Below are 22,780 nucleotides of genomic sequence, written 5' to 3' on the forward strand. Positions count from 1 at the left end.
TCCAGAAAAATCATCAGTCATTTGTTTATTACTCTACCTGTTTCTTCAAGCCGCACCAGCAATGGATACTTAACAAAAAGCTTCTTTATAGAGACCAGCAATGACATCCACTCATCACGCCTCTCATTCTGAGCAACAACCCTGACCACATAAAAAGGCTGAAAAAACTATAAGGCATACCTCTGTAAATTAATCAAATTTGCCAAAAATAGCTGTAAAACCTGTAAAAGTCTTCAAAAAAACGGCATTCCTGGTCCTGCCTAATTGACCCTCTGAGAACTTCAGGAAATTCATCTGAGGAAATTAAATTTTTATAAATTACTGGATTCATGTAAATCATACTGTTGTTGTTAATGATGATGATGATGATCAATAAAAATGACTTACCAACTGTTTTGGCATTGTAGAATGTACGTGAGAAAAGAACAACTGTCACCTCATGGCTGCAATTCTTTTCCTATTTTAACAAGAAATTACTGTTGTTGAAAGCACTTACAATGAAATATTGACCATAAAAAGCAATATTCAAATATTCACAATAGGCATAGGCATTCCATTCCATTCTACCCTTGTAAAAAGAAAAAGAAATTTCCAAACCTTCCATTTGGCAAAAAGATCAGAGAGGAATCCATTCACAGCTTTCTCAAAGTAGAGATCACCTGTTACCATAGTAATATGAAAGGTGCCCACCAATGTTGAGACAAACTAACACAAATACGTTAAATTAAGTATTGAGTATTATAACTTACCATAAATATCAAAGTCCCACATCTCACTACTCATCTGGATAAAGATGTAAACCATGGCAGATGTGGAGCGAAACACCACCTGCCTCAAAAAGCATTTAAGAGGAATAAGCAATGCTGAAATAAAGAGATTTAGCAAACTGGCAGGTTTTAATGTAACCCATTTTTACCCGGGTGTCCTCACTGATGTACCCACAGGTCACTTTTTCACCCTTTAACCACAGTTCACTGGCCTGGGCTCTGCACAACAGACCGCATCATGTACAAAAACAACAACAACAACAACAACAATGCAACACACTACAATAAAAACAAATTTATTACAAAGAAATAAAAGCTCTGTACCTGATTCCTGCAAATTCCACCTTCTGTGTCACATAAGCACAGGTGCTTACCTGCAATTGACAGAATTAGGTGAAAATAATTCCCCAACTATAATTTATAATTCAGTATGCTAAACAAATAACCTACCAAACACTTTTTTAATCTCCACATGTCTCCTCTGCCAATGTATTGATCTTTGAACGTCAGTTCCACCAGGTCTAGTGTTACATCCTGCAAGGAAAATTTCTACTGAGATTCTCTTTCTAAATATGAAGACATTTGTCACAGAGAACATACCTTTGGATTGATAACGTTGACAATGACATCCTGGTAAGCCCGTAGTTTGAAGGCTTGTGCTACAGTCTGGTCAACACTGATTGTCTCTATGCAAAAACAACAGACTGTGTTCATCAAATACCAAGGAACAACAATTTTACATGCAGTGTAAATAAGCTGCCAGAATTCATTTGAAATTATTCACAGTGTTACTGCAATGTTAATTAAAAGCTTCATGCAAAATAATTGCATTAAACATTGTAAGAATCATAAATTAACTTGAGGAATTATGAAGGACTCGCAATGCTTAATCTCAAAATATACTGTCTTCCTGTGATACTAATAAATGCCTACCAGTGTTAAATATACTTATGGCATGTAAACTATGCTGTATGCACAATTTACATAAAGTAAGCATTACATTACATTTTTATATTATAATTGTTAATATTTAACATGTGTAACTGACTGATGGCAGCTATTGAGCAAATGAAAGGTTGTAATATTCTTCTATTAAGAACCTTCTATTAAACTTAACTGTTAAAAAGAGTTTCAGATGACAATCAGTTATAAACTGCACCGTATGCAAATTAATTTTGGTATAGAAAATGGAGTGAGACTATGAGCTAAAGATTTACATTTTCTAAGACATGCAGCAGGAAACAGTAATCCCACCTGTCAGTGTGATAAACACCGTGGATACAGGAAAGGCACCTCATACACACACAATACTGGGGTGTTTTCAGACCATTTCGCTTATTTCAAACTTTGTTACATTGAAGCCTGATGCTAAAATAGTAACTATTACATCATTATGAATTAAACCCAGAGAGTATAAGGCAGAATGCCAAAGGTTCTCAATATTTATGTCAATGTAGCATTTTAGTTATTTTCTTTCTAAACCCCATTATTAATGATTGCTTCATATCAGTATTGCATAGGGTCATGACACTACAAATAAGGGATAGGGTGCGTTTGACTCTGTAGATGGGCAACCTAATTTAATTGTTGATGGTAAAAACAAATAACACAAAGGTCAGGATTTTTATTTTATTTAGCATTTGGGTTTTTCAAAAATGTGGCGCAAGTTGTAATTTTCTTTCTTAAATGTACTATGATGATGAAAAAAATGCATTCTCTGGTTTTGGTCATTTTTTGTGTTGTACTTTGCATATGGAACAAAACTGTGAGTGTGCAGTCTTAGAACCAGGCCAGTTTTAAAGCATGCATAATAAATTTATTAATGTAATATTTTTGTTTAATCTTCCGCTCCGATAATCACTACCCAGGGATGCTATCCCTAGTTACAGCACACATAAGTAATGTAAAAGAATGTTGAAGCACACCCATATTTTACCTTTCTGAAGGTCTTCTTTAAGGTTTTTGACTTGAAGTAGGAGAGGGCTGGGAATCAGGGGAGTGTGGGGGAGAGCTGATTTTAAATGCAAAGAACCAATAACTGGAAAATAATATTGTGTTTAAACAATGCAGGCTCACCTATATTCATCAGTGGGGTGGGCTATCTCAATTATATCCCGCAGACATACTTGAGGAAAAACCTTGGGGTTCACAACCAGTTCGTCATCTGTTGTAGATAAACAAAAGGCTTGAAGGCAAATCTTTCAAGGTTACTAAAATCTAAACTTAAAAAATAAATAAATCGACTCACCGCTGCCACCAAAGCCTTTCTTGTGTAAAACAAGTTTATAGGACTTATTTGTTCTCATCCTGAAACAGCTACACAAAAATATGTTGGCATTAATGATAATAATGACAATGACGACATTTTTTTTTAAACTTAAACAAAATAAAAGACAATCATAATTACAAGATGTATGGATATACATACATCAAATTGCAGCTGAACGTTAAAATATATATAATATAGCCTATATAATATAATATAGCCTAGCCTAACGTCGCTGACAGATGACAGCAGTTAGCTCCACCGAATGTCTTTCTTTACAGAAAACATAAAGTAAAACTATATGATCTTCTCACTGAAGTATAGCAAAACAACAAATTAGGGGCAAGTTATGGCGCTACCTTTTCTTCTTCTTTCTTCTTTTCTATGGCAGTAAAACCTGTTTTTAATGCATTGCTGCCACCATCTGGTGGACTGTCAGAATTTACACAGGGAAAGAAATCCTACAGTTGTCGAGTTTCTTTTTTGATTTGGTTTATGAAATCACTTAGCTGTCCTTTCCCCCTCTTTTATTCTTCCTATCATGGCTTTATTTCTAAATATCGATTTTATTTTAGTATTATATTAGTTTTACAATAACTGTAATGACTTTTTGTTTATCTAAGGTTTCTTCTAGTTTATTTCTTATTCATCTTTCAGTATCGTTACCACTCTGACTTTGACTCTGCAATTCAGCATTGGTTTTCTTTTCAAGTGCTAAAATGATAGATTACACTTTAGCTGTATTTAGTGTTTATAATTAATTCATGTTATCAGTATAACAATCATTTAAGTCCCCCGTAACAATTTTGTTGGAAAAACCTGTTATTGTGAAGAGAAATTTCCCCATAGGTAGGGTCAATTTAGGCTCTTCAATCAAAATAATGTGCATAGGTTGAACGGATTTCCTGTATCTCACTGTCACAGGTGATCGAAATATTGTTCAACTGGCAAGAAGAGAGATAACAAGTAGTCAGCTCTTAATTTACCAGTCAATAAAAAGTCCAACAAGTGCGGGAAGTCACACCAAAATAATACTAATGACATCTATTAAAAACCTATTATCATCAAACCTAAACCCAGAAGTGTCAAAAAATTTAATTCAAGGAGACATCAGGTGTTACTAAAGAAAATCAATAATAACAATATTCTCAACAATATTGACAACTACTACCATTATTATTATTAATAATAATAATAATAATAATAATTACTATTACTATTATTATTGTTATTGTTAGTATTATATTATTGTTATTAATAATTATTTTAATTATTATTATTAATTATTTGTATTATTATTATTATTAATAATAATAATAATAATAATAATAATAATAATGTGTCCTACTATGCAATTCTCTGGGAGTGTGTTGACAAAACTGAAGAAAAAAAAACTTAAAGAAAAAATATTTTATGCATTTAATCTTGATTCAACTGAAACAACATGAAAAACACAATTGTATGTTTACACTTTCTATACTAAACGTTACATAGTTTACATCCACCACATTACAATATGGTGTCACAGCTGCGGGCAATCATGCCCGTGAGCCGCTTCGCCCTGCACACCTGTTGTACATCAGGACTCTAATGAGCCCTCATCTTAAACCCCAGAGACACACCTGCTCTCTGCCAGATCGTTATTCGTTCCTGATGACTTGCCAGCGTTTTCCTGTTTGCCTGTCTGCCCGGTTCTGACCTTGCCTGTTCCTGACCATTCTGTTTAGCCTGCTCCCCTGTAAACTCTGTCTGCCTTCTGCCCGATCTCGACCTTGCCTGTCCCCGACTATTCTGTTCTGCTCACTCCCCGGTGAATCCTGTCTGTTGTCTGTGTCCGACAATAAAGCAGTGTTCAGCCAAACTCGTGTGTCGCATTTGGGTTCTTATAGAAGAAGTAGCTGGGGAGAGGGAAGTCTGGGCTTCTCTCCTTAGCTGCTGCCCCCGCGACCCGACCCCGGATAAGCGGTAGAGAATGGATGGATGGATGGATCTGGTCCCTGACATATGGCTTGCCATCTCTCTTGTAATTCACTGATCATGGGAGCGTCACAAAGTATTTTTTGGTTTCATAGGGCAACTGTTTTATCCTTCTGTATTCTGCATTATTTCTCTGTTATTATACTTCGGACTTTGTCCAAGTAGAAGATAGACAGGTCTGTTGAGAATCGAGGAATAGGTTCAGAATAGTCCATTAGTAAGTCAAGGACCATTACTGGCTTTCCATGAAAAATGTACAGAAAAATATTCCCTGACCCCTGGATGGTTGGCCTGTCCAGATCAGAGGCAAATAATTCAAGACCCTCAAAAACATTCAGGAAACTAAATAGTGCAGGGGCAGTGACAGTAAGTTGTGCAATACAAACAATACATAGGTCCCAGAAAAAACAAAGCCACGGAAGCAATTTATTAAATGATTTAAATTATCAAAGAATATTTACAGCCACATGAACTAAATAAGCAACTTGATGTTAACATCAAGGGAAAGTGTCATCAGCCACATTTGCCTCTAGTTTTCTTGAAGAGAGTGTCATGAGACAAGCATAATGTCTACAGTATTACCAAAATGTGGGAGTAATGCAAAAACCAAGAGGCAGCAGCAACAGAAGAAAAGGGAGAAGCAGTCCTTTTTATAACACAGAAGCATGATAGAGGAAAGTGTGAACTGTGTGGGTTGCTGGAAATGGTTGATCTTGTCATATTCTACTGTCCAAGGTACCAGGCACCGAGTCATACTAAAAGGAATGATTAAAAGAACTAAAGTATGTAATCTCACAGAATTATTGAGGAGAAATTTGGATAATGTCGCTTTCAGGTCGATTTTTAGATATAACAGGGCTCAGCAGAAGTTAGCCCTTAGGCTTAGGGCATTTCGCTCCAGTCCAGAAGGTGACGGTAATGCACCTACAAACTGGTTGCCAACCGCCATTAAAAATCAGAAGAAGAAGAAGAAAGGAAGGAAAGAAAGAAAGGAAAAAGAAGACGCAGGAACAGTGGAAGTAGGAGGAGAGCAACCGCAGTCGTAGCATCCATCATTTATTCTTCGATAGAACTACACTGTCAGTAGAAACGTAATAAGGACTTCAGCCCTGTAAGCGTTTAGAAGCAAGCATTCTGATTCCGTTAAACTTAAATTATTTAGTTAAGGGTGATGCAGGACGACGCGCGATATCTCAAACGGTAAGGATAGCTAGCTATTAGTTTCTAGCTATATGCACGAACACACATATTGTATGTATGTACAGTATATGTGTGTATGTATAAAATTATTTCTTCCCATTATCTTGCATGCCAAGCCTTTTTTAAGAAAACAGATGATAGACTTACTCTCAGAAGAAAATAAAAAACGCATTGAGAATAAACATACAAAACAATAATACAATAACTGATTAACATAAAAATGCCAATGCGAATAAAATGACATTAAAATGGAATTGAGTGAATAAATAAATACAAAAACTATACAGAAAGTAAATAAAATGTTCAGAACATTAGTGCAAATGAATATGTGGTGGATGGACTGTTACTAAATGGCTAAGCTGTCATCCATGTTGAACAACACGTCCCACCCCCTGACAGCACTGGGCAGCTCCTTCAATGAGCGGCTGCTCCACCCTCGCTGTGTGAAGGAGAGGTATCGCAGAGCTTTCCTGCCGGCTGCTTTCAGACTGCACAATAAACATAACACCCGCTAACACAATCTGAATATTATATATTCTGATATGTATATTGTATTCACCCTCTGTACTATGTACAGGTACACAGAGGCCGAGTATCCATTTATCTGGATTATTGTAAATATACATCCTCTTTGTATATTCCAAATCCTGTTCTATTTGATTTTATCTTATTTTTCTCTGAGTGCTCTTGCTGCTGTTGCACTGTAAATTTCCCCGTGTGGGACAATAAAGGATCTGAATCTGAATCTAAAGACAGAGCTCAGCCAGAAGCTGAGGTTCTCTGTTTAAGTCAAGCTATCTCCCAACTCTTACCTGTGGTCATGAGCTTTGACTAATGATTGAAGGGACAAGATTGTGAATACAAGAAGCTGAAAGGAGATTTCTCGGTAGATTGTTTGGGTTCTGCCGTGGAGATAGGGTGAGGAGCTCGGGCATCTTATATGAGCTCAATGTAGAGCCATTACTCCTCAGTGTTGAGATGTGGAGGAGGTTCAGGCCCCTGGCAAGGATGCCTCCATGGAGAGGCGTTTCAGGCATGTCCATCCAGAAGAGCCATGGCAGATGAAGGACACACTGGAGAGATTAGATGTCTTATTTGCCTGGGGAATGCCTTGGGATTCCCTTGGAGGACATGGTGAGAGTGGCTCAGTCTATGGGCTACCCCCACGGCCCAGACAAGGGAAAGAAAGACAGATACACAGAATTGAAAATGCAAGTTTCAACTTTAAAACCCATTTAGATGTCTGGGCCAGACAGTTATTTTTCAGAGTAAGAAGAGGGAAAAGGATAAACTTGATTGCAGGAGTTATGGACTGACCGAAAAAAAATTAGTCAATTATTTATTTGTAATTGAGGTAATCGAATTACTCGAGGAATCATTTCACCTCTGTGATTGTGGGACATTTAGAGTTCCAGTGCATCCCTTTGTCTCAAGACAAATTCATGTGTTCAACTTGGTTATGCTTGTGAGTCTATTGCTCACCCACGGGTCCAGTTACCAACAATACCTTCATGTAGATATTTTTTATTATTGTTCTTAGCAATAGAATACAGACCTTGCAAAGCACAGCCTTGATTTTTTCATGACTTTCAGGACTTTGATCAAGTGTCTTTATTTACTTTTTCCCCAAGCAAAGTGACTGCAGGCAGTTTGGATGTCCATCCCACTGAAAAGGCCTTAGTCGTTCACTATGAGGTGGAAGCCTCTATATTGGCAGAAGATGGAGGTCATATGCTGGATGAACGCAAAGAGGGACAAAAGATGTGGGTATATTATTTTTCACAATTCGCATCCTTTTCAATGTGCTATTAGGATACTGTTTTCTATAATTGAAATATAATAACTGAAGGTATATTCTAGCACATCATTCACCCCCACAGTTCAGTGTTTTACTTCAATTTCCACTTACCGTAAATTCTGGACTACAGAGCGCACCTGATTAAAAGCTGCATAATCTAATTTTAGAAAGAAAATCAATTTTGTACTTATATAAGCCGCACCGGATTTTAAGCCGCAGGTACCCCACGTAGTAATATGAAAAATTAGATCGAAACATTCAGTACCGTTATTTGTTTTTATTACCGTAAGAGACGAGTGACAGACAGGTAAGAAACAACAGCCACTCTTTTCACTTGTATGTTTATACAGAGACCTTAAATCCAATTTTCATCACGGCAGGATTTTTTTAACTTTTCTTTTAATTTAATCCGCTTAGCAACATAAACAAATATATTGTACCGGTAAATGCTTTTTTTCTAACGGTGTCTGTAATGCAGCTACCTTGAAATATACGTTTGTATGAGCTACACACAAATTACGTGGTTTATGCTTTTTTACTCAAACCATGAACAATCTAAAACACCCCGATGGCCCACCTCTAAAATCTTCTATTTTCATCTCGGTGGCGATTGCTTTTGCCTTCCGTCTGATTTGTGCAGTTTTCAAGCTCGGGCCACCTGCGATGTTTACGTCTAAAAGCTTTTGTCGTCTTTTTTCTTTGGATCAGTTCTTCAGGCGGGCGTCTCCACCTTCTCACCATTGATTACCGTAATTTATGCCAAGATTACGTGCAGCAGCTCGATTTCCTTCTTCAACCCCCAGAGTGATCGCTTTTAACTTAAAAGTCGCATCATATGCTTTTCTTTAGTATTTTCCATGTTGATGAGGGTTAGTAAAAATGACTGTTTCACAATAGTTGTGATAGTGCGCTTGACTGATCATTAAGATTAAGATGTACTTTATTCATCCCCGTGGGGAAATTGAATTATAGTAGCATCCTATACAAAGTATAGAAACAGAATAAATAAATACAGATAAGATTAGAACGTTATAAGCATATATACAGCATATATTATAAGCATATATAAATATATATATAATATATACATATTATAAGCATTATAAGCATATATACATAAATATAGAATAAATAAAAATAAAATTACAACATGAACATTGCACAGTTATTGTTATTGGCTGGGTTTGGATGAGTTATATAGTCTGATGGCGGACGGCAGGAAGGGCTTCCTGTACCGTTCCTTAGAGCAGCGAGGCTGCAGGAGTCTGCTGCTGAAGCTGCTTCTCAGTTTGTCCACTGTGTTATGGAGGGGGTGGGAGGGATTTTCCATGATTGTCCGCAGTTTCAACACCATCCTGTCCCTCACCACCTCGTCCAAGTTTGCCAGTCTACAGCCAACAACAGACCCTGCCTTTTTAATGAGTTTGTTAAGTCTGTTGGCATCCTTTGCTTTAATGCCTGCTCCCCAGCACACCGCAGCAAAGAAGATGGTACTAGCCATGACAGACTGGTAGAACATGTGGAGCATCCTGCTGCAAACACTGAAGGACCTGAGTCTCCTGAGGAAATAGAGTCTGCTCATGGCCTTCTTGTAAACAGCATCGGTGTTTGTGGACCACTCCAGTTTATTGTCCAGCTGGACACCCAGGAACCTGTAAGATGGGACTATTTCCACATCCTTCCCACTAATGCAGACTGGGGAGGGAGGGGACTTGCTTTTACTAAAACCCACCACCATCTCCTTTGTCTTGGTCACGTTGAGCTGCAGAAGGTTCTCCCTGCTCCACCTGACAAAACTCTCCACAAGGTCCCTGTATTCATCCTCCTGTCCATTCTCCACACACCTGACTATGACTGTGTCATCCGAGTACTTCTGGAGATGACATGTCTCAGAGTGGTACTGGAAGTCAGCTGTGTAGGTGGTGAACAGAAATGGGGAGAGCACAGTTCCTTGGGGAGCTCCTGTGTTGCTCATCAGGGGGCCGGACACACAGCTTCGCAGTCTCACAAACTGTGGCCGACCTGTCAGGTAGTCCTCGATCCAAGAAACAAGGGGAGCATCCATCTGCATGTTCTCCAACTTAGCCCTCAGCAGTCTTGGCTGGATGGTGTTGAAGGCGGAAGAGAAGTCGAAGAACATGACCCGCACTGTGGTGTTTAGTCTGTCCAAGGAGGAGTAAGCCCTCTGCAGCAGGTATATTACTGCGTCATCAACCCCCACCTTGGGCTGATAGGCAAACTGCAGAGGGTCCTGAAAGGGGCTCACCAGAGGTCTGAGGTGTGACAGCACCAGCCGCTCCATGACCTTCATAATGTGGGAGGTCAGTGCTATTGGCCTGTAGTCACTTGGTGCCACAGGATGGGTCTTCTTCGGCACCGGGACCAGGCAGGATGTCTTCCATAGCACTGGGATCCTCTGAAGATGAAGGCTCTGGTTGAACAGGTGCTGCAGTATCCCACACAGATGCCTGGAGCAGCTCTTCAGCACTCGTGGGCTGATGCCGTCCGGTCCGGCAGCCTTTCTCTGGTTGAGCCTCTTTAGCTCTCTCTTCACCTGGCCAGACGTGAAGGATAGTCCTGTTGGGGGGATGGGTGTCATGTTGGAATCCGTGTAGGGTGTCAGCAGGGGGGAGGGGGAAGAAGTTGGCAGAGGTGTTAGGGGTTTTGGGAGATGTGAAGGGGACCCATTGTTATCCAGAGGAATATTGGGACAGCTGGGGGGGGGCTAGAATCAAACCTGTTGAAAAACTGGTTCAACTCATTAGCTTGGTCCACGTTCCCATCAGCTGAGCGTATTCCTTTCTTCTGGAAGCCAGTGATTGTTCTCATCCCACTCCAAACATCCCTGGTCTGGTTCCTCTCCAGTCTCTCCTCCAGCTTCTTCCTGTAGGCGTCCTTGCTCTCCTTCAGACTGCGTTTCAGTTCCTTCTGTACACTCCTGAGCTCAGCCGGGTCCCCAGCAGTGAAGGCCCTCTTCTTCTTGTTCAAAAGGGCCTTCAGGTCACTTGTCACCCATGGTTTGTTGTTTGGGTAACAGCGTACCTTTTTGGTGGGGACGGAGTTCTCAGTGCAGAACTTGATGTACAGTGATCCCTCGTTTATCGCGGGAGTTGCGTTCCAAAAATAACACGCGAAAAGTGAAATCCGTGAAGTAGTCAGCTTTATTTTTTATTATTATTTTACAATGCAATACTGAACTATAGAATGAAACCAAAAATCAAAACCTGTTTTAAAGCCCAAAATTTGTTTAAAACAATAATTTTAATATAGTAATACAAGGTTGGAAACATTGTCACTCGCGTATTTCACAGTCCCAGCTGTGCCTCTTCGTCCTGACTCCGCTCCGCTGCAGCGTCTGTTTCTACTGAAGGCGCAGGAGTCTTTCTCCGAGAGAAGAACATTGTTGTGGGTAGTTGTTGGCGCTCTTTCTTTTTCTGAGCAAGAAGATTTATATAAACGGATATGCCACCTTTGATTATATTTGAGAACTGCAATGAACGACTCGCAAAAAAAATCCGTGAAGCAGCGAAGCCGTGAAAGATGAAACGCGATATAGCGAGGGATCACTGTAGTCGGAAACACAGTCTGTCAGTCCATCCAGGTCCTCACCATGTGGTTCACAGAGAGCAGACCAGTTGGTGGTCTCTAGGGCATCCCGCAGACAGTCCATGGCACCATCAGACCATTTCATAACAGTCCTCACAGTGACTGGTTGCTCCTGAACCTCAGGTATGTATGATGGGGAGAGCAGCACGAGATTGTGATCAGACTTGCCTAGCGGAGGGAGTGCTGTGGAAGTGTATGCATTGGTGACATTAGCATACAGTAAATCCAAAGTCTTCCTGTCTCTCGTGCTGCACTGGACATATTTAAAAAAGACCAATTAAGTTTAGGGAGCTGCTACTACTGGCTGCCGCCTGAGACAGCGCCATTTTAGATTTCATATCATACAATTTCATTGGACCTCTGTCTGGACCTCAACAATTTTATTGGTCTACTACGGTGCCACGAAAAAAAAACATGAATAAGCCGCACCATAGAATAAGCCGCAGTGTTTAAAGTGTAGAAAAAAAGTAGCGGCTTATAGTCCAGAATTTACAGGTAATCCTGTCACTTTTGCTTTACATGTAATCGTTTAGGCCTTTATGTTTTACTGATCAATGCTGTTTTTCCTTCCCTCTAGTATTCGTGTGAAAAGTCTCTCTTCAACTACAGATGTGGGAGCTTTGGCCAAGAAAGTGGTGGAGGAGTGTAAACTAATCCCTTCTTCACGTTTGGCCCAGGTGGAGCAACTTCTTTACTACTTGCAAAACAGGAAATCACCAGTGGAATGCAGAGGTTAGTTGCAACAGTTATTCTACCACATTTTAAACTTTTTAACCAATTTTTTCTCTAATCTCCATTTTTATGTCGGGAGTACGCTTTCCCTAATACAAGCATTACAATACTAGCGCAACTTAGTTCTTTTTAGATAATTGGATAACTTATAAGACACGTGTGTCTCAGAGACTGTGAATCCATGAACTTTTTTGTTCTCTTATTAGTTTGCTTTTTTGTTAACAGCTGAGCGAAAAGAAAAAGGAACACTCAAACCCAGAGAGTTGACACCATTTGATGGGATGGAGGTACTGTCTTAAATTCTTACTCTGTTCATTAGTAATTTTTTTTTAGCATTTATTTGACATTTTTAGTCTTCAAATATCCCTGAAAATCACTGTACCATGCTTGATTTCAAGCTAATTTAATGTTGTTAATGCTTAGAATCTATACAATTATACAAATATACACTGCAAAATATATAAGACATAGGGATATATTATATGTTTCTTTTTGAGATCTTGAGCTGAACTAATGATAAGCCATTGAGCATTTTTTTTACTTCAGCATAGCCCACAAAATGGTGTAAAAATCATAAAATTAAGTCTTGCAAAATCCCATTATTTATTTTAAATGTCTATGATTTGAAAAACAGTGTATATTTGCGGTTACTGAAATTAGTTTTACTGATTATTTTAGCACTTTTATTATGCATGAATAAATATGTTGCATAGACTCATGGTTCTGGAATTTTGTATGGTTGCCCAAAGTCTGATGTTGTGCAGAATATTTATTGTATCACTGAATTTTGTGTGTCAATCTTTGCTTTCCTTTTTAGTTGGATGAAGAAGCTGTTATCACTAGAGTTGATGAATATGTTGAATTGCTCTATGAAGATATCCCAGAGAAGATCAGGGGTTCTGCTCTTATTCTGCAACTTGCTCGCAATCCTGATAACCTGGAAGAGCTTTTACACAATGGTATTTTTTTTACTGTTGTTGGGGAATATAATTTAAACTTTGAAATACCCACATAAACAAGCTAATTTATGGTCCTATTAATAGTGCTTTAGACAAGCAGTAGATGCAGTTCTAATCTTGTTCTGCCAGCTTAGTACCTTTTTGTCTGGTTTCATAATGAAGTTAAGATATGTTTTTGAATAACATTGTATATGCTATGTTAGACAATGTCTTTTTTTGTAAAATATTTTGAAATATTATTTCAACAAAATCTAGACTAAAATTGCAAAATAACCTCCTGCGCTTACAGTATTGCACTAAGCTGCATTGGCAGTAAATATATAAAAATCTGGAGTAAACCTTTTATTAGCAGTTTCATATTTTTTAGAAATAAGAGTTACCACAGGGCAAGAGTAGATAATTTAAAGTGTATTTATATTGCTTTATTTGAGTATGGTAATTGTCTGTGACACGTGAAAAAAATTATGTTGGGTGATGATGTGATGAACATACTGTAAGTTTGGAATTAAAAACAAAAACTATGCCATATGCGGTTTCGATCCCCCAGTTGCCTCGAATCACAGCCTTTGTCAGTTTCCCTATCAATAATGTCAATAATTTTGAAATGTTGTGTGTCTGTGTATACAGAGGCAGCCTTAGGAGCCTTGGCAAGAGTCTTGCGTGAAGAATGGAAACAGAGTATAGAGCTGGCAACTATCATCATTTACATCTTTTTCTGTTTTTCCAGGTAAACACTTGCTTGCAATGTCTTTATATTTTGTACTTTTACATCATTGTGCTTTCCTGTAGTTTTTCTCAGTTTCATGGAGTCGTGAGCCATTATAAAGTTGGTGCTTTGTGCATGAGTGTGGTGGAACATGAACTGAAGAGACATGATTTGTGGCAGGAGGAGTTGCACAGGAAAAACAAGGCTTATATCCTTTTGTTATTTACATTTCTGATCACTTGTTCTTTTACTTTTACATATCTTTTACGTATTTCACATGCAAATGGCATGTGAAATATGCAAATGGCATGTGAAATATGAGCCTTAACACATTTTCGTGTACGTGAATCCGCTCCAGATAACAGCTCACTGAGGAAAGACCAAGATTTGGCTCTGAAAAAATACAAAGGTCTTTTAGCTAAACAGGAGCAGCTTCTCAGAGGTATACTCTCAAACACACAACATACTGTAATGCCTAAAATGAGTATGTCTGTGTAGATTCTCAATCATCTTGGTCATAGTTATCCAAGGTAGTTTTCTTTGGCAACTGGAATGTTTTTCTTCTCTTTTGAAGACATTTTGCCTTTTATCCAGAAGGTTTCTTCAGTTCTGAACTTGCTGGGGACAGAGCTTGAAAATATAGCCCTTGTGGACCATCAGCATGCTGATGATCTGGCAGGATCGTTGGTGGGGTCTTTCACCTAGTTTCAGTTGAGTTGTCTCTCCTTTGTCTGCTGGCTCACATGGTGGTGAGTCACCAGGTCTCCTGAAATGGTGTGAACATTTGGTTTGTTGTTGGAAGGAGTGGAGGACTGGCACAACACAGATGTGCCACCCCTTCAGTTCAGGACTCAGCAGTCCACTTACACTTAAAGGAGATTGGGCACTCTTTTGAGGACAGCCAAGTACGGGTACTGGCCAGAGTAGACTGCTGGTTTGAAAAAAACATCCTTAAACAGAGGTGGTGGGCCAAGGCACTTCGTATCACCCACATACAATGCAGTCCTCCACTCCTTCCAACAACAAACCAAATGTTCACACCATTTCAGGAGACCTGGTGACTCACCACCATGTGAGCCAACAGACAAAGGGGAGACACCTCAACTGAAACTAGGTGAAAGACCCTACCAATGACTCTCAGGTGAGCACCCAGATCATCAGCATACTAATGGCCCACAAGTGCTATATTTTCAAGCTCTGTCCCCAACGAATTCAGAACTGAAAAAGCCTTCTGGATAGAAGGTGAAATGTCTTCAAAGAGAAGAAATACAGTCCAGTTGCCAAAGAAAACCACCTTGGATAAAATGAGTACCGGTATATAAAATTCACAGGCAACATTTTGCACAATGATGTGAGCATTTCATCTAATATTTTTGGTAATTTTGACTTGGGCACTTTTGTCTTAATGTTTAATTTAAACATTTCTGAACTAGTATTTTTTGGGAGTTTTACATTTCTCTACACTTTCTTCTCATTTTCTTTGAAGTATCTCTTTACCTCCTGTTGAACCTTGCTGAGGACACAAGAACGGAACTAAAGATGAGAAATAAAAACATTGTTGGCCTTCTTGTCAAAATACTAGAACGAGATGATGAGGAGTTGTTGGTGCTGGTGGTCTCGTTCCTGAAAAAACTTTCTGTCTTCCTGGAGAACAAGAATGACATGGTGAGGGGTTGAGATGGAAATAGGCTTCACTACTACAGATTACTTATTTTCTCATTACTTATTTTCTTGTTGCACATTTTCTTGACTTAAAGTTGAAATTGTTGGGTATGTAGATAAACTGTTCCAGCCTTCATACTTACCGGTAATACTGCTTTAGTTTGAGCCACCATTACATTTTTTAGGTTGCAGTAAATATTTGGCTATGGTTGCTTTCTCACAAATTGAATAATAACCATTTCTTTCTTTTGTAATTAGGCCAGTGATGTCTAATTCTGTCCTTTCTTTGCTCAACAGGCTGAACTCAACACTGTGGAACGATTAGCTCATCTCGTTCCCTGTGACCATGAAGACCTGTTAAACTTGATTCTACGTTTACTGCTTAACCTCTCTTTTGATTCTGGATTGAGAGCCAAGATGGTCGAAGTTGGATTACTGCCGAAATTAGTTGCACTGATCGGTAACATAAAACCACATCACTATTGTCTCTCACTTCTATTCTTGCTAAATATGTTTGAATTTCATCTTTGTTGGCCTACAGGTGATGAGAACAACCATCAGATAGCCATGCAAATTGTGTATCACATTAGCATTGATGACTGCTTTAAGGCCATGTTCGGATACACTGATTTCATACAACAGGTACATAATTCATACAATGAACTGATTCTAGGTTGTTGTGTTTCACCAATGCAAGTGCTTTTTGTGTTTAGTTAATGCAAATGCTGTTTGAGCACAGCGAGGAAGAGATTGAACTTGAGCTCTGCATCTGCATTAACCTGGCTGCAAATAAGAAGAATGCACAAAAAATGTGTGAAGGTATCTGCTATGTTTACTATTTTGATTGCTAACTTTAAATCTATTGGGTTTTAGTAACAGTGAAAATTCTGATTTAATGTATATTCTGTTTTATTTTATTGTGTAGGAAATAGGTTAAAGATGCTCATGAAGAGAGCTTTGAAGACAAAAGCCTTCTTACTTATGAAGATCATCAGAAACATTTCACAGCATGAAGGACCCACCAAAGCACTGTTCATAGTGAGTTACATTTCCCTTGCGGGGTCAGAGGGAGGTTGCTGGAGCCTATCCCAGGTAGCATATGAGCGATAGAAGGGTGCGCCTATGGATGGGACCCCAGCTCATCGCAGGACCCTCTTTGTTCAAGGATACCTTGGCATTGCTTTGAAGATATCCTCTTGCTACCAGCACACCTCAAATTTTATCACACCCCATCCCAGTCTCCTACAGACTGAGTTAACACTGCCCGCAATGGAGAATAAATTGTAGAAACAAGCATTATTCAAATTAATAAATAGGCCTTCTTACCAGTTGATTAAAACATTATTTGTTTCCAAGCTATTACTGATTCATCTCAAGCAAGACAAAACATTCTGTTTTGATGTGACACTGTATGGATGTGTGATGTAGAAAGGGAGGAAAAAACCCTAAAAGGTACCCAGATTATTTTACACGCTTTACTTGATCTCCACTCTAAAAGTACATCAGTAGGTTTAAAGTGGATGAATTAGATGATGAAATATAGTTACCATTATGTTCATTGCATTAATTTAGTCGATGTCGTAATATTAATATCTACTATTGCACTGTGGCGGATTTTTTTCCTCAGGATTATATTGGTGATCTGGCAGCAGAGCTTTCTATAGAAAAAGAGGACATGTGGGTTCTTGAGTGTCTGGGGACACTGGCCAACCTTACCATTCCTGACCTGGAATGGGAGTTGGTGCTAAAGGAATACAACCTCGTACCATACCTCAAAGACAAACTCAAACCAGGTATTGCTGTTAATAGTATTTAGATAGAATAGTCTTTCACTGTATGTATATAAAAGTATTTCACTGAGCTACTGTGTGATACTCATATGGGTCCTAATTTTACCATTGTGTAAAACAATAAATGAGAGAGAGAGATGATTGATCCATCCATCAATCAGAATGTCTATTTCTCATGTTTCTGTTGGGTACTCTGGTTATGTCCTGCATTTTCCTGCTGGTGAGATTTGAATTGTTGCAATACTGTGTGTATTTCAGGCTCAGCAGAGGATGACCTCATGCTGGAAGTGGTGATAATGATCGGAACAGTTTCGATGGACAAAACTTGCGCAACTATGTTGGCAAAATCTGGCATTATCCCTGCTCTTATTGAGCTGCTCAATGGTGACGTTTCCCTGGAGTTCTGTTTAGCATATTCTGATTGACACGTGTGGGTGTGTGTGTGTGTGTGTGTGAATTCAACTGCATGTGGGCTATGTTTAATGCGATAGGCTTATTTGCACAAAATTTTAGGAGCAAATTGTGATGCTTTCATAAACCATAGTGCTGCACAAATCCCTTTCCTCAAGTTGGGCAGGTATAAAATTTCTTCTTTTAGGTATAGTATAGTTTATCTTATTTTTTTGTGCAATTATAAAGGGTTTATTTTACCTCAAATTACTACTGTTTCCAAAAGAATGATGAGATTTCTGTTAAGTCGGTCATCTTGCATTGCAATGGTTAAGGTTATTTATGTGTTAGGATGAGTCTACAGGCAGGTAAAACAGAATATTGCAAACCTTTGAAACACCTTGTGCTAATTATAGTTTGTAAAAATGCTAAACAGAGTTAAACAACCAAAGGAAACCGTGTATTATGTACAGTAGCTAATCATAATGGAGCAATCAATATTTAAACGTAATAATATCCACACACAGTTTGAACTCGTTGACTGTTAAAAGATTACACATCTCATGAAGGAATTGTAACTGTTGTTTCTTGTGTTTTAGCCCAACAGGAAGATGATGAGTTTGTATGTCAGATTGTGTACGTTTTTTATCAAATGGTGTTTCATCAAGCTACAAGAGATGTCATCGTCAAAGAGACCCGTATCCTTACCATCATGCTGCCTAAATTGCCACGTGCTGCCATCCCAAGAGACAGCTGTATTAATATTGCTTCTTAATTCTTGATCCTGATTTTTTTTTTTAGAAATTCTTCTCCTTAGTAGTTTTGTCTAGAGGCTCCAGCCTACCTGATAGATCTGATGCATGACAAGAATGCAGAGATCAGAAAAGTGTGTGACAACACACTGGATATTATTGGTGTAAGTGGAACACAATTTGGAGAACAATATAAAAGCATCATATTTGAGCATGTTTTTCATATTTACTGTAAACCTAAAGTTTATCCTCTATCAAGTGGATTTGAAAATTAGACAAATGGATATAAGTTTCAAATCAGAGAACCATGATTGCTTCCATGTAACTAGGTCTTCCTACTCAAATAAAATTCCCACAGAGTGCATTGAGCAAAATGAAAAGCAGATGGCATCATGAGTCTCCATATATGTACACTGGGACACATGAAGACAACATACTGTCAGTTTCTGCACCGCCACAAACATGTCAGTTTTAGTGTTGTGAAAGTACTTATACAATAATGTATGCTGTGTATTTCATCACGACAATCTTCTGTTACTTTATCTTTCAGGAATATGATGAGGAGTGGGGCAGTAAAATTCAAAGAGAGAAGTTTCGTTTGCATAACAATCAGTGGTTGGAAATGGTTGAAAATCGGCAGGTGGATGAGTCAGATCCTTATCCGTATGATAACGATGATAGAATTGATCTTTTCTACAGTGCAGGTATGCATGTGTTAGCCCATAAAGAGCATTGTCAGCTTTATTATTTAACAGTGTATTTCCAGTTTCTCACCATTTCTGAAGTGCTCTTTCTTCTTATTGTATCTCAGGGGTCCACAGAGATATGAATAACACATGTATAAGCACTCTACTTTCATAGTTTCAAATACTTATGTCTGCAGATGTGCTGAACTGTTATTTGAACTCATAAATGATATAAAGGTCAAACTGTAGGTAGTATTATTGTGTAGTTGAAGCCCATCTGTGTGGATTGGTATTAATCCAAATGGATTGAGGTGGATAACCATTTATGTTTGTTTTTAGATGGAATCACTCCAGCAGATGGATCTGTCAGCCCTGATTTCTTCAGTGACATTCTGCCTCAAAATGGGGACTTGCATCATAGAGGGTGAGTTAAAAGCTTGTCTTTGAGTCCTTAATACCTTTTTTGCACCACAGGAACTTTTTTTTCCATTTTTCCAGGATTTTGAAAATATTGATTGGGTTTCCACTGAAATTTCTGGGGGAATAAATATCCCCAACCCCTTTCCATGAGGACACAGGTATCTAGTTGGGGTGTAGGACTTTTCATGTTTTCCAGAATATTTGTGTGCTGCAGAATGCTCCTATATAGATAAAGTATGCATGGAATATAAACCATAGAGATGAGGCAATCGGAACTCTTCTTAGGAAATTTGCCAAAGTCGTTCTGTATTAGCTGGTTTTTGGTCAAAAACCCTAAACCAGGAATTCATACAACTTGATTCTTATTCATTTTGTTGACTTAAATTCTATTTTTATTAGGGACACACAACATGTATCAGTTGTATTTTTTATTTTTTGGATAATACAATTTTAACCAAAAAAAAATATTTTTTTAAACTTCTTTTAAAAGCCTACTCCTTCCAACACCGTAGGTGGCAGAATTCCATACGTTGATAATAAAAGACACAAAACACAATCTTCCTACTCTCTGCCAAAATGGTAGTAGTTCCTTTGGCAATATTGTCCCTGTTATTGATAATGTAGTTTTTAAGGAGATTTTTCATTTGTGTTTAATGAACATTCTCTAAAAGATGTTACAGGGAACTTGTACTAATCACTGCTGAAGTTGAATATAGTCTTCTATTCTGATGTGTGTCTTTTACCGGCTTTGTTTTTTCAGTGACGGCAATGATGTGTTCGACCAGACCAGTTCATTATTTGGACGCCCAGCAACTGCTTATGGCTTTAGACCAGATGAGCAGCTATTTTACGACTGTTCATAAAATGTGAGATATCTGTCTGGTTGTCTGTCAGTCTTATATATGATATCTACTGTATATGTCCATTTGTAAATATAGACACATGTAATTGCCAATTCTCAAACCAACAATCTCATTTCTGAACCACTTTTGCTTTGTGGTAGGGCACATTATCCTTCTTAAAGAAGCCACTGACATCAGGGAATATTGTTTCCATTAAGGGTGAACATGGTCTGCAACGGAACTTATTTACTGTAGGTGGTTAGTGTCAAAGAAACATTCACATGGATGGAAGAACCAATAGTTTCCCGGTTGAATGTGGCCCAAAGCATAACACTATCTTACTTAGCTTACTTTAATACATCCCGGTTCCCAGGACTGGCTCTAGGTGGAGGTGTGCCATTTGCTGGTGGGGGCAGTGCTTCATAGCCAACCAAAAAATACATAAATTAAAACAGTAATAACTATATAACTTGCCTATGGTGCCAAATGGCTAGGGCTGATGCTCCTAGTACTATGTTTTCCACAGATAAGTAACTCACAAGCTCCCAGGCCATCCATGTGATATAAAGTAAAACTGGTCTGCAGCGATGCATCTAAAAAATACACGGATCTTTTAGAACGATCATCAATATCTGCAGAAACCTGAGGCTCAACAGCTTTTGTGTTAGAATGGACTATGCGTCCTAAGCTTATCAGAGAGCTGTGACTGCTCCAGATCATATTGATGGTTTGCCATGTTCCTTGGACCACTTTTGATAGATACTTAACACTGCAGTCCAGGAACACCCCACAAATGCTGCAGTTTGGCCCTTGACAAACTCCCCTAGATCCTTATGTTTTCTTATTTTTCCTTCTTCTAATGCATCACCTTTAGGGCAAAAAGGTTAATTTGTGGCCCAATATACGTATCTCAGATAACTTCATTTGTCAGCGCTTATGTTATTTATGTTGGGTATCTATTAAACAGGAAAGAGCACAGGAACTAATTTATGACTTTGCTTCTATTCTCTATATACAGACTGTTCTGGAAGGTACAGATTCCACACTACAGAAACAAATCTTCATATAATTAAGGTTGGATTGGTGAGAGAGCGTTTGTAAAATGATCCACTATACTCTATGGGTTGTACCTAAGTTCCTTGTACCTGGTCCTATAATATGTCCACTGAAAAAGTGGACTTGACAAGATGTATTATACCTTTTTCTTATTCTTGTGCTTTTGCTATATCGTAGTCCTTAATGCTATTTCTTTGCATCTGCTTTAACTGCAACAATCAGGGCTTTTGAGCTGTCATGTTCAATGTACCTGTGTCATCGTAATATTGTTTATTTGTCAAGCACTGTCTTATAAGCCATTGTATATTGCTGTTGTGTGTAGATTGATGAAGGGGAATGAGATGTTCCCTTCAACATAGCATGAATTGCTAGAAAACAGCTTTACATAGACGTTAATGCATAAAGGTGAATTAGTGATTGCGCCTTAGATAAAACATAGGTGTGATTATTTAAATAATCAGGACACACTACTTTATATTTTTGCACATTTTTTGTGATCCATTATTTCTTTCTTGTCAATTGTTACTGTGGTGTGTGTTACTTTGCTGTTGTGTAGTATTTTTACATTTAACAAGAAAATGCAGGACGCACAAAAGCATGTTGTAGAACATAAATGTGTCTGTCCTCCAGCTATTACTAAAACAAGAAAATTGTTATTTGTAAATAAATAATTCTACATTATTAAGAAATGTAAACAAATTAAAACGGCACTCCAGTTCAAGAAGACACGGTTTTGTGATGTAATATGCTATTGAGGGATTTTTCTTCACCATAATGTGAATAAATAAAAATATTCAGTTTTTAGTGCTAAATGTTATGTTTACTCAAAAAATGGTGTGCTGTGTATTGGTTTTTGACAGTTCCAGTGTTTGCAGCAGGAGCTATGATATTGATTGTATTACTATCATATAGCTGCAATAATGATTGATAATGAAATTATATTATTTGCATTGGTTAAAGATTTAATTTCTAAATCCAGAACTGAAAAAAAAATTCCCTTGTCAAACCGTAGCTACATAGATGAAAAATACAAATATGTCAAATATATTGTACGTCTCTTTCACTTTGTCTTTGGCATGTCATCTTCTGCTGTCTGTAGGTCAGTTTTGATTCAGAAATCAAATCAATCTTTATATAGCGTCTTTTACAATCAAAATGTTTCAAGGCGCTT

At 38.2% G+C, this 22,780-nt stretch overlaps 2 protein-coding genes across 12 annotated transcripts in view; one reads left to right on the forward strand and one right to left on the reverse strand.

Annotated features, from left to right (window-relative positions):
• depdc5 (DEP domain containing 5, GATOR1 subcomplex subunit) overlaps positions 1 to 3,401 on the reverse strand; it is a 30,467-nt gene extending 27,066 nt beyond the window's left edge. For 3 of the 7 annotated variants that reach the window (XM_011616322.2, XM_029831211.1, XM_029831210.1), the window contains exons 1-13: positions 3,196 to 3,400; positions 3,016 to 3,083; positions 2,844 to 2,931; positions 2,704 to 2,750; positions 1,368 to 1,453; positions 1,218 to 1,301; positions 1,092 to 1,141; positions 917 to 986; positions 750 to 828; positions 598 to 659; positions 388 to 457; positions 222 to 294; positions 38 to 141 (exon numbers count right to left, since the gene is read on the reverse strand). In XM_011616322.2, coding sequence (XP_011614624.1) covers positions 38 to 141; positions 222 to 294; positions 388 to 457; positions 598 to 659; positions 750 to 828; positions 917 to 986; positions 1,092 to 1,141; positions 1,218 to 1,301; positions 1,368 to 1,453; positions 2,704 to 2,750; positions 2,844 to 2,931; positions 3,016 to 3,073 — 871 coding nt within the window. In that variant the 5' untranslated portion in view covers positions 3,074 to 3,083; positions 3,196 to 3,400. Of the gene's footprint in view, positions 1 to 37; positions 159 to 221; positions 295 to 387; positions 458 to 597; positions 660 to 749; positions 829 to 916; positions 987 to 1,091; positions 1,142 to 1,217; positions 1,302 to 1,367; positions 1,454 to 2,703; positions 2,779 to 2,843; positions 2,932 to 3,015; positions 3,084 to 3,195 lie in introns of those variants that run through there. The other 4 variants (XM_029831212.1, XM_029831213.1, XM_029831214.1 and 1 more) reach the window with 4 other exon arrangements.
• A 2,574-nt stretch (positions 3,402 to 5,975) lies between these two features.
• On the forward strand, positions 5,976 to 22,656 carry LOC101064804 (kinesin-associated protein 3). Of its 5 annotated transcripts, XM_029831123.1 has the most exons (22): positions 5,976 to 6,210; positions 7,842 to 7,973; positions 12,192 to 12,346; positions 12,572 to 12,633; positions 13,164 to 13,305; positions 13,933 to 14,032; positions 14,095 to 14,219; positions 14,355 to 14,453; positions 15,498 to 15,676; positions 15,971 to 16,133; positions 16,215 to 16,315; positions 16,387 to 16,492; positions 16,599 to 16,711; positions 17,301 to 17,466; positions 17,722 to 17,847; positions 18,453 to 18,551; positions 18,684 to 18,769; positions 18,964 to 19,043; positions 19,156 to 19,309; positions 19,631 to 19,715; positions 20,472 to 20,577; positions 21,572 to 22,656. In XM_029831123.1, exons 1-22 carry the CDS (start codon positions 6,182 to 6,184, stop codon positions 21,624 to 21,626), a joined length of 2,463 nt encoding a protein of 820 aa, XP_029686983.1. In that variant the 5' UTR covers positions 5,976 to 6,181; the 3' UTR covers positions 21,627 to 22,656. The 5 variants fall into 5 exon arrangements, 3 of the variants coding, with proteins under 3 accessions (XP_029686983.1, XP_029686984.1, XP_011614632.1); XM_011616330.2 differs by lacking the exon at positions 18,964 to 19,043 and having other exon boundaries at positions 5,977 to 6,210; XM_029831124.1 differs by lacking the exons at positions 19,631 to 19,715; positions 20,472 to 20,577; positions 21,572 to 22,656 and having other exon boundaries at positions 18,964 to 19,069; positions 19,156 to 19,296.
• The last annotated feature ends 124 nt before the right edge of the window (positions 22,657 to 22,780 follow it).

Source organism: Takifugu rubripes, chromosome 22, assembly GCF_901000725.2.
Source record: "Takifugu rubripes chromosome 22, fTakRub1.2, whole genome shotgun sequence".
Taxonomy (NCBI): domain Eukaryota; kingdom Metazoa; phylum Chordata; class Actinopteri; order Tetraodontiformes; family Tetraodontidae; genus Takifugu; species Takifugu rubripes.

Excerpts from the sequence above, each read along its gene's own strand:
- LOC101064804 (XM_029831123.1), top strand. The coding sequence starts at position 6,182 with ATGCAGGACGACGCGCGATATCTCAAACG. Across the intron at positions 14,220-14,354 it reads GCACAGGAAAAACAAGGCTT|GTGAATCCGCTCCAGATAAC; the intron begins ATATCCTTTTGT and ends ATTTTCGTGTAC. Across the intron at positions 18,770-18,963 it reads ACACACTGGATATTATTGGT|AGTGCATTGAGCAAAATGAA; the intron begins GTAAGTGGAACA and ends AAATTCCCACAG.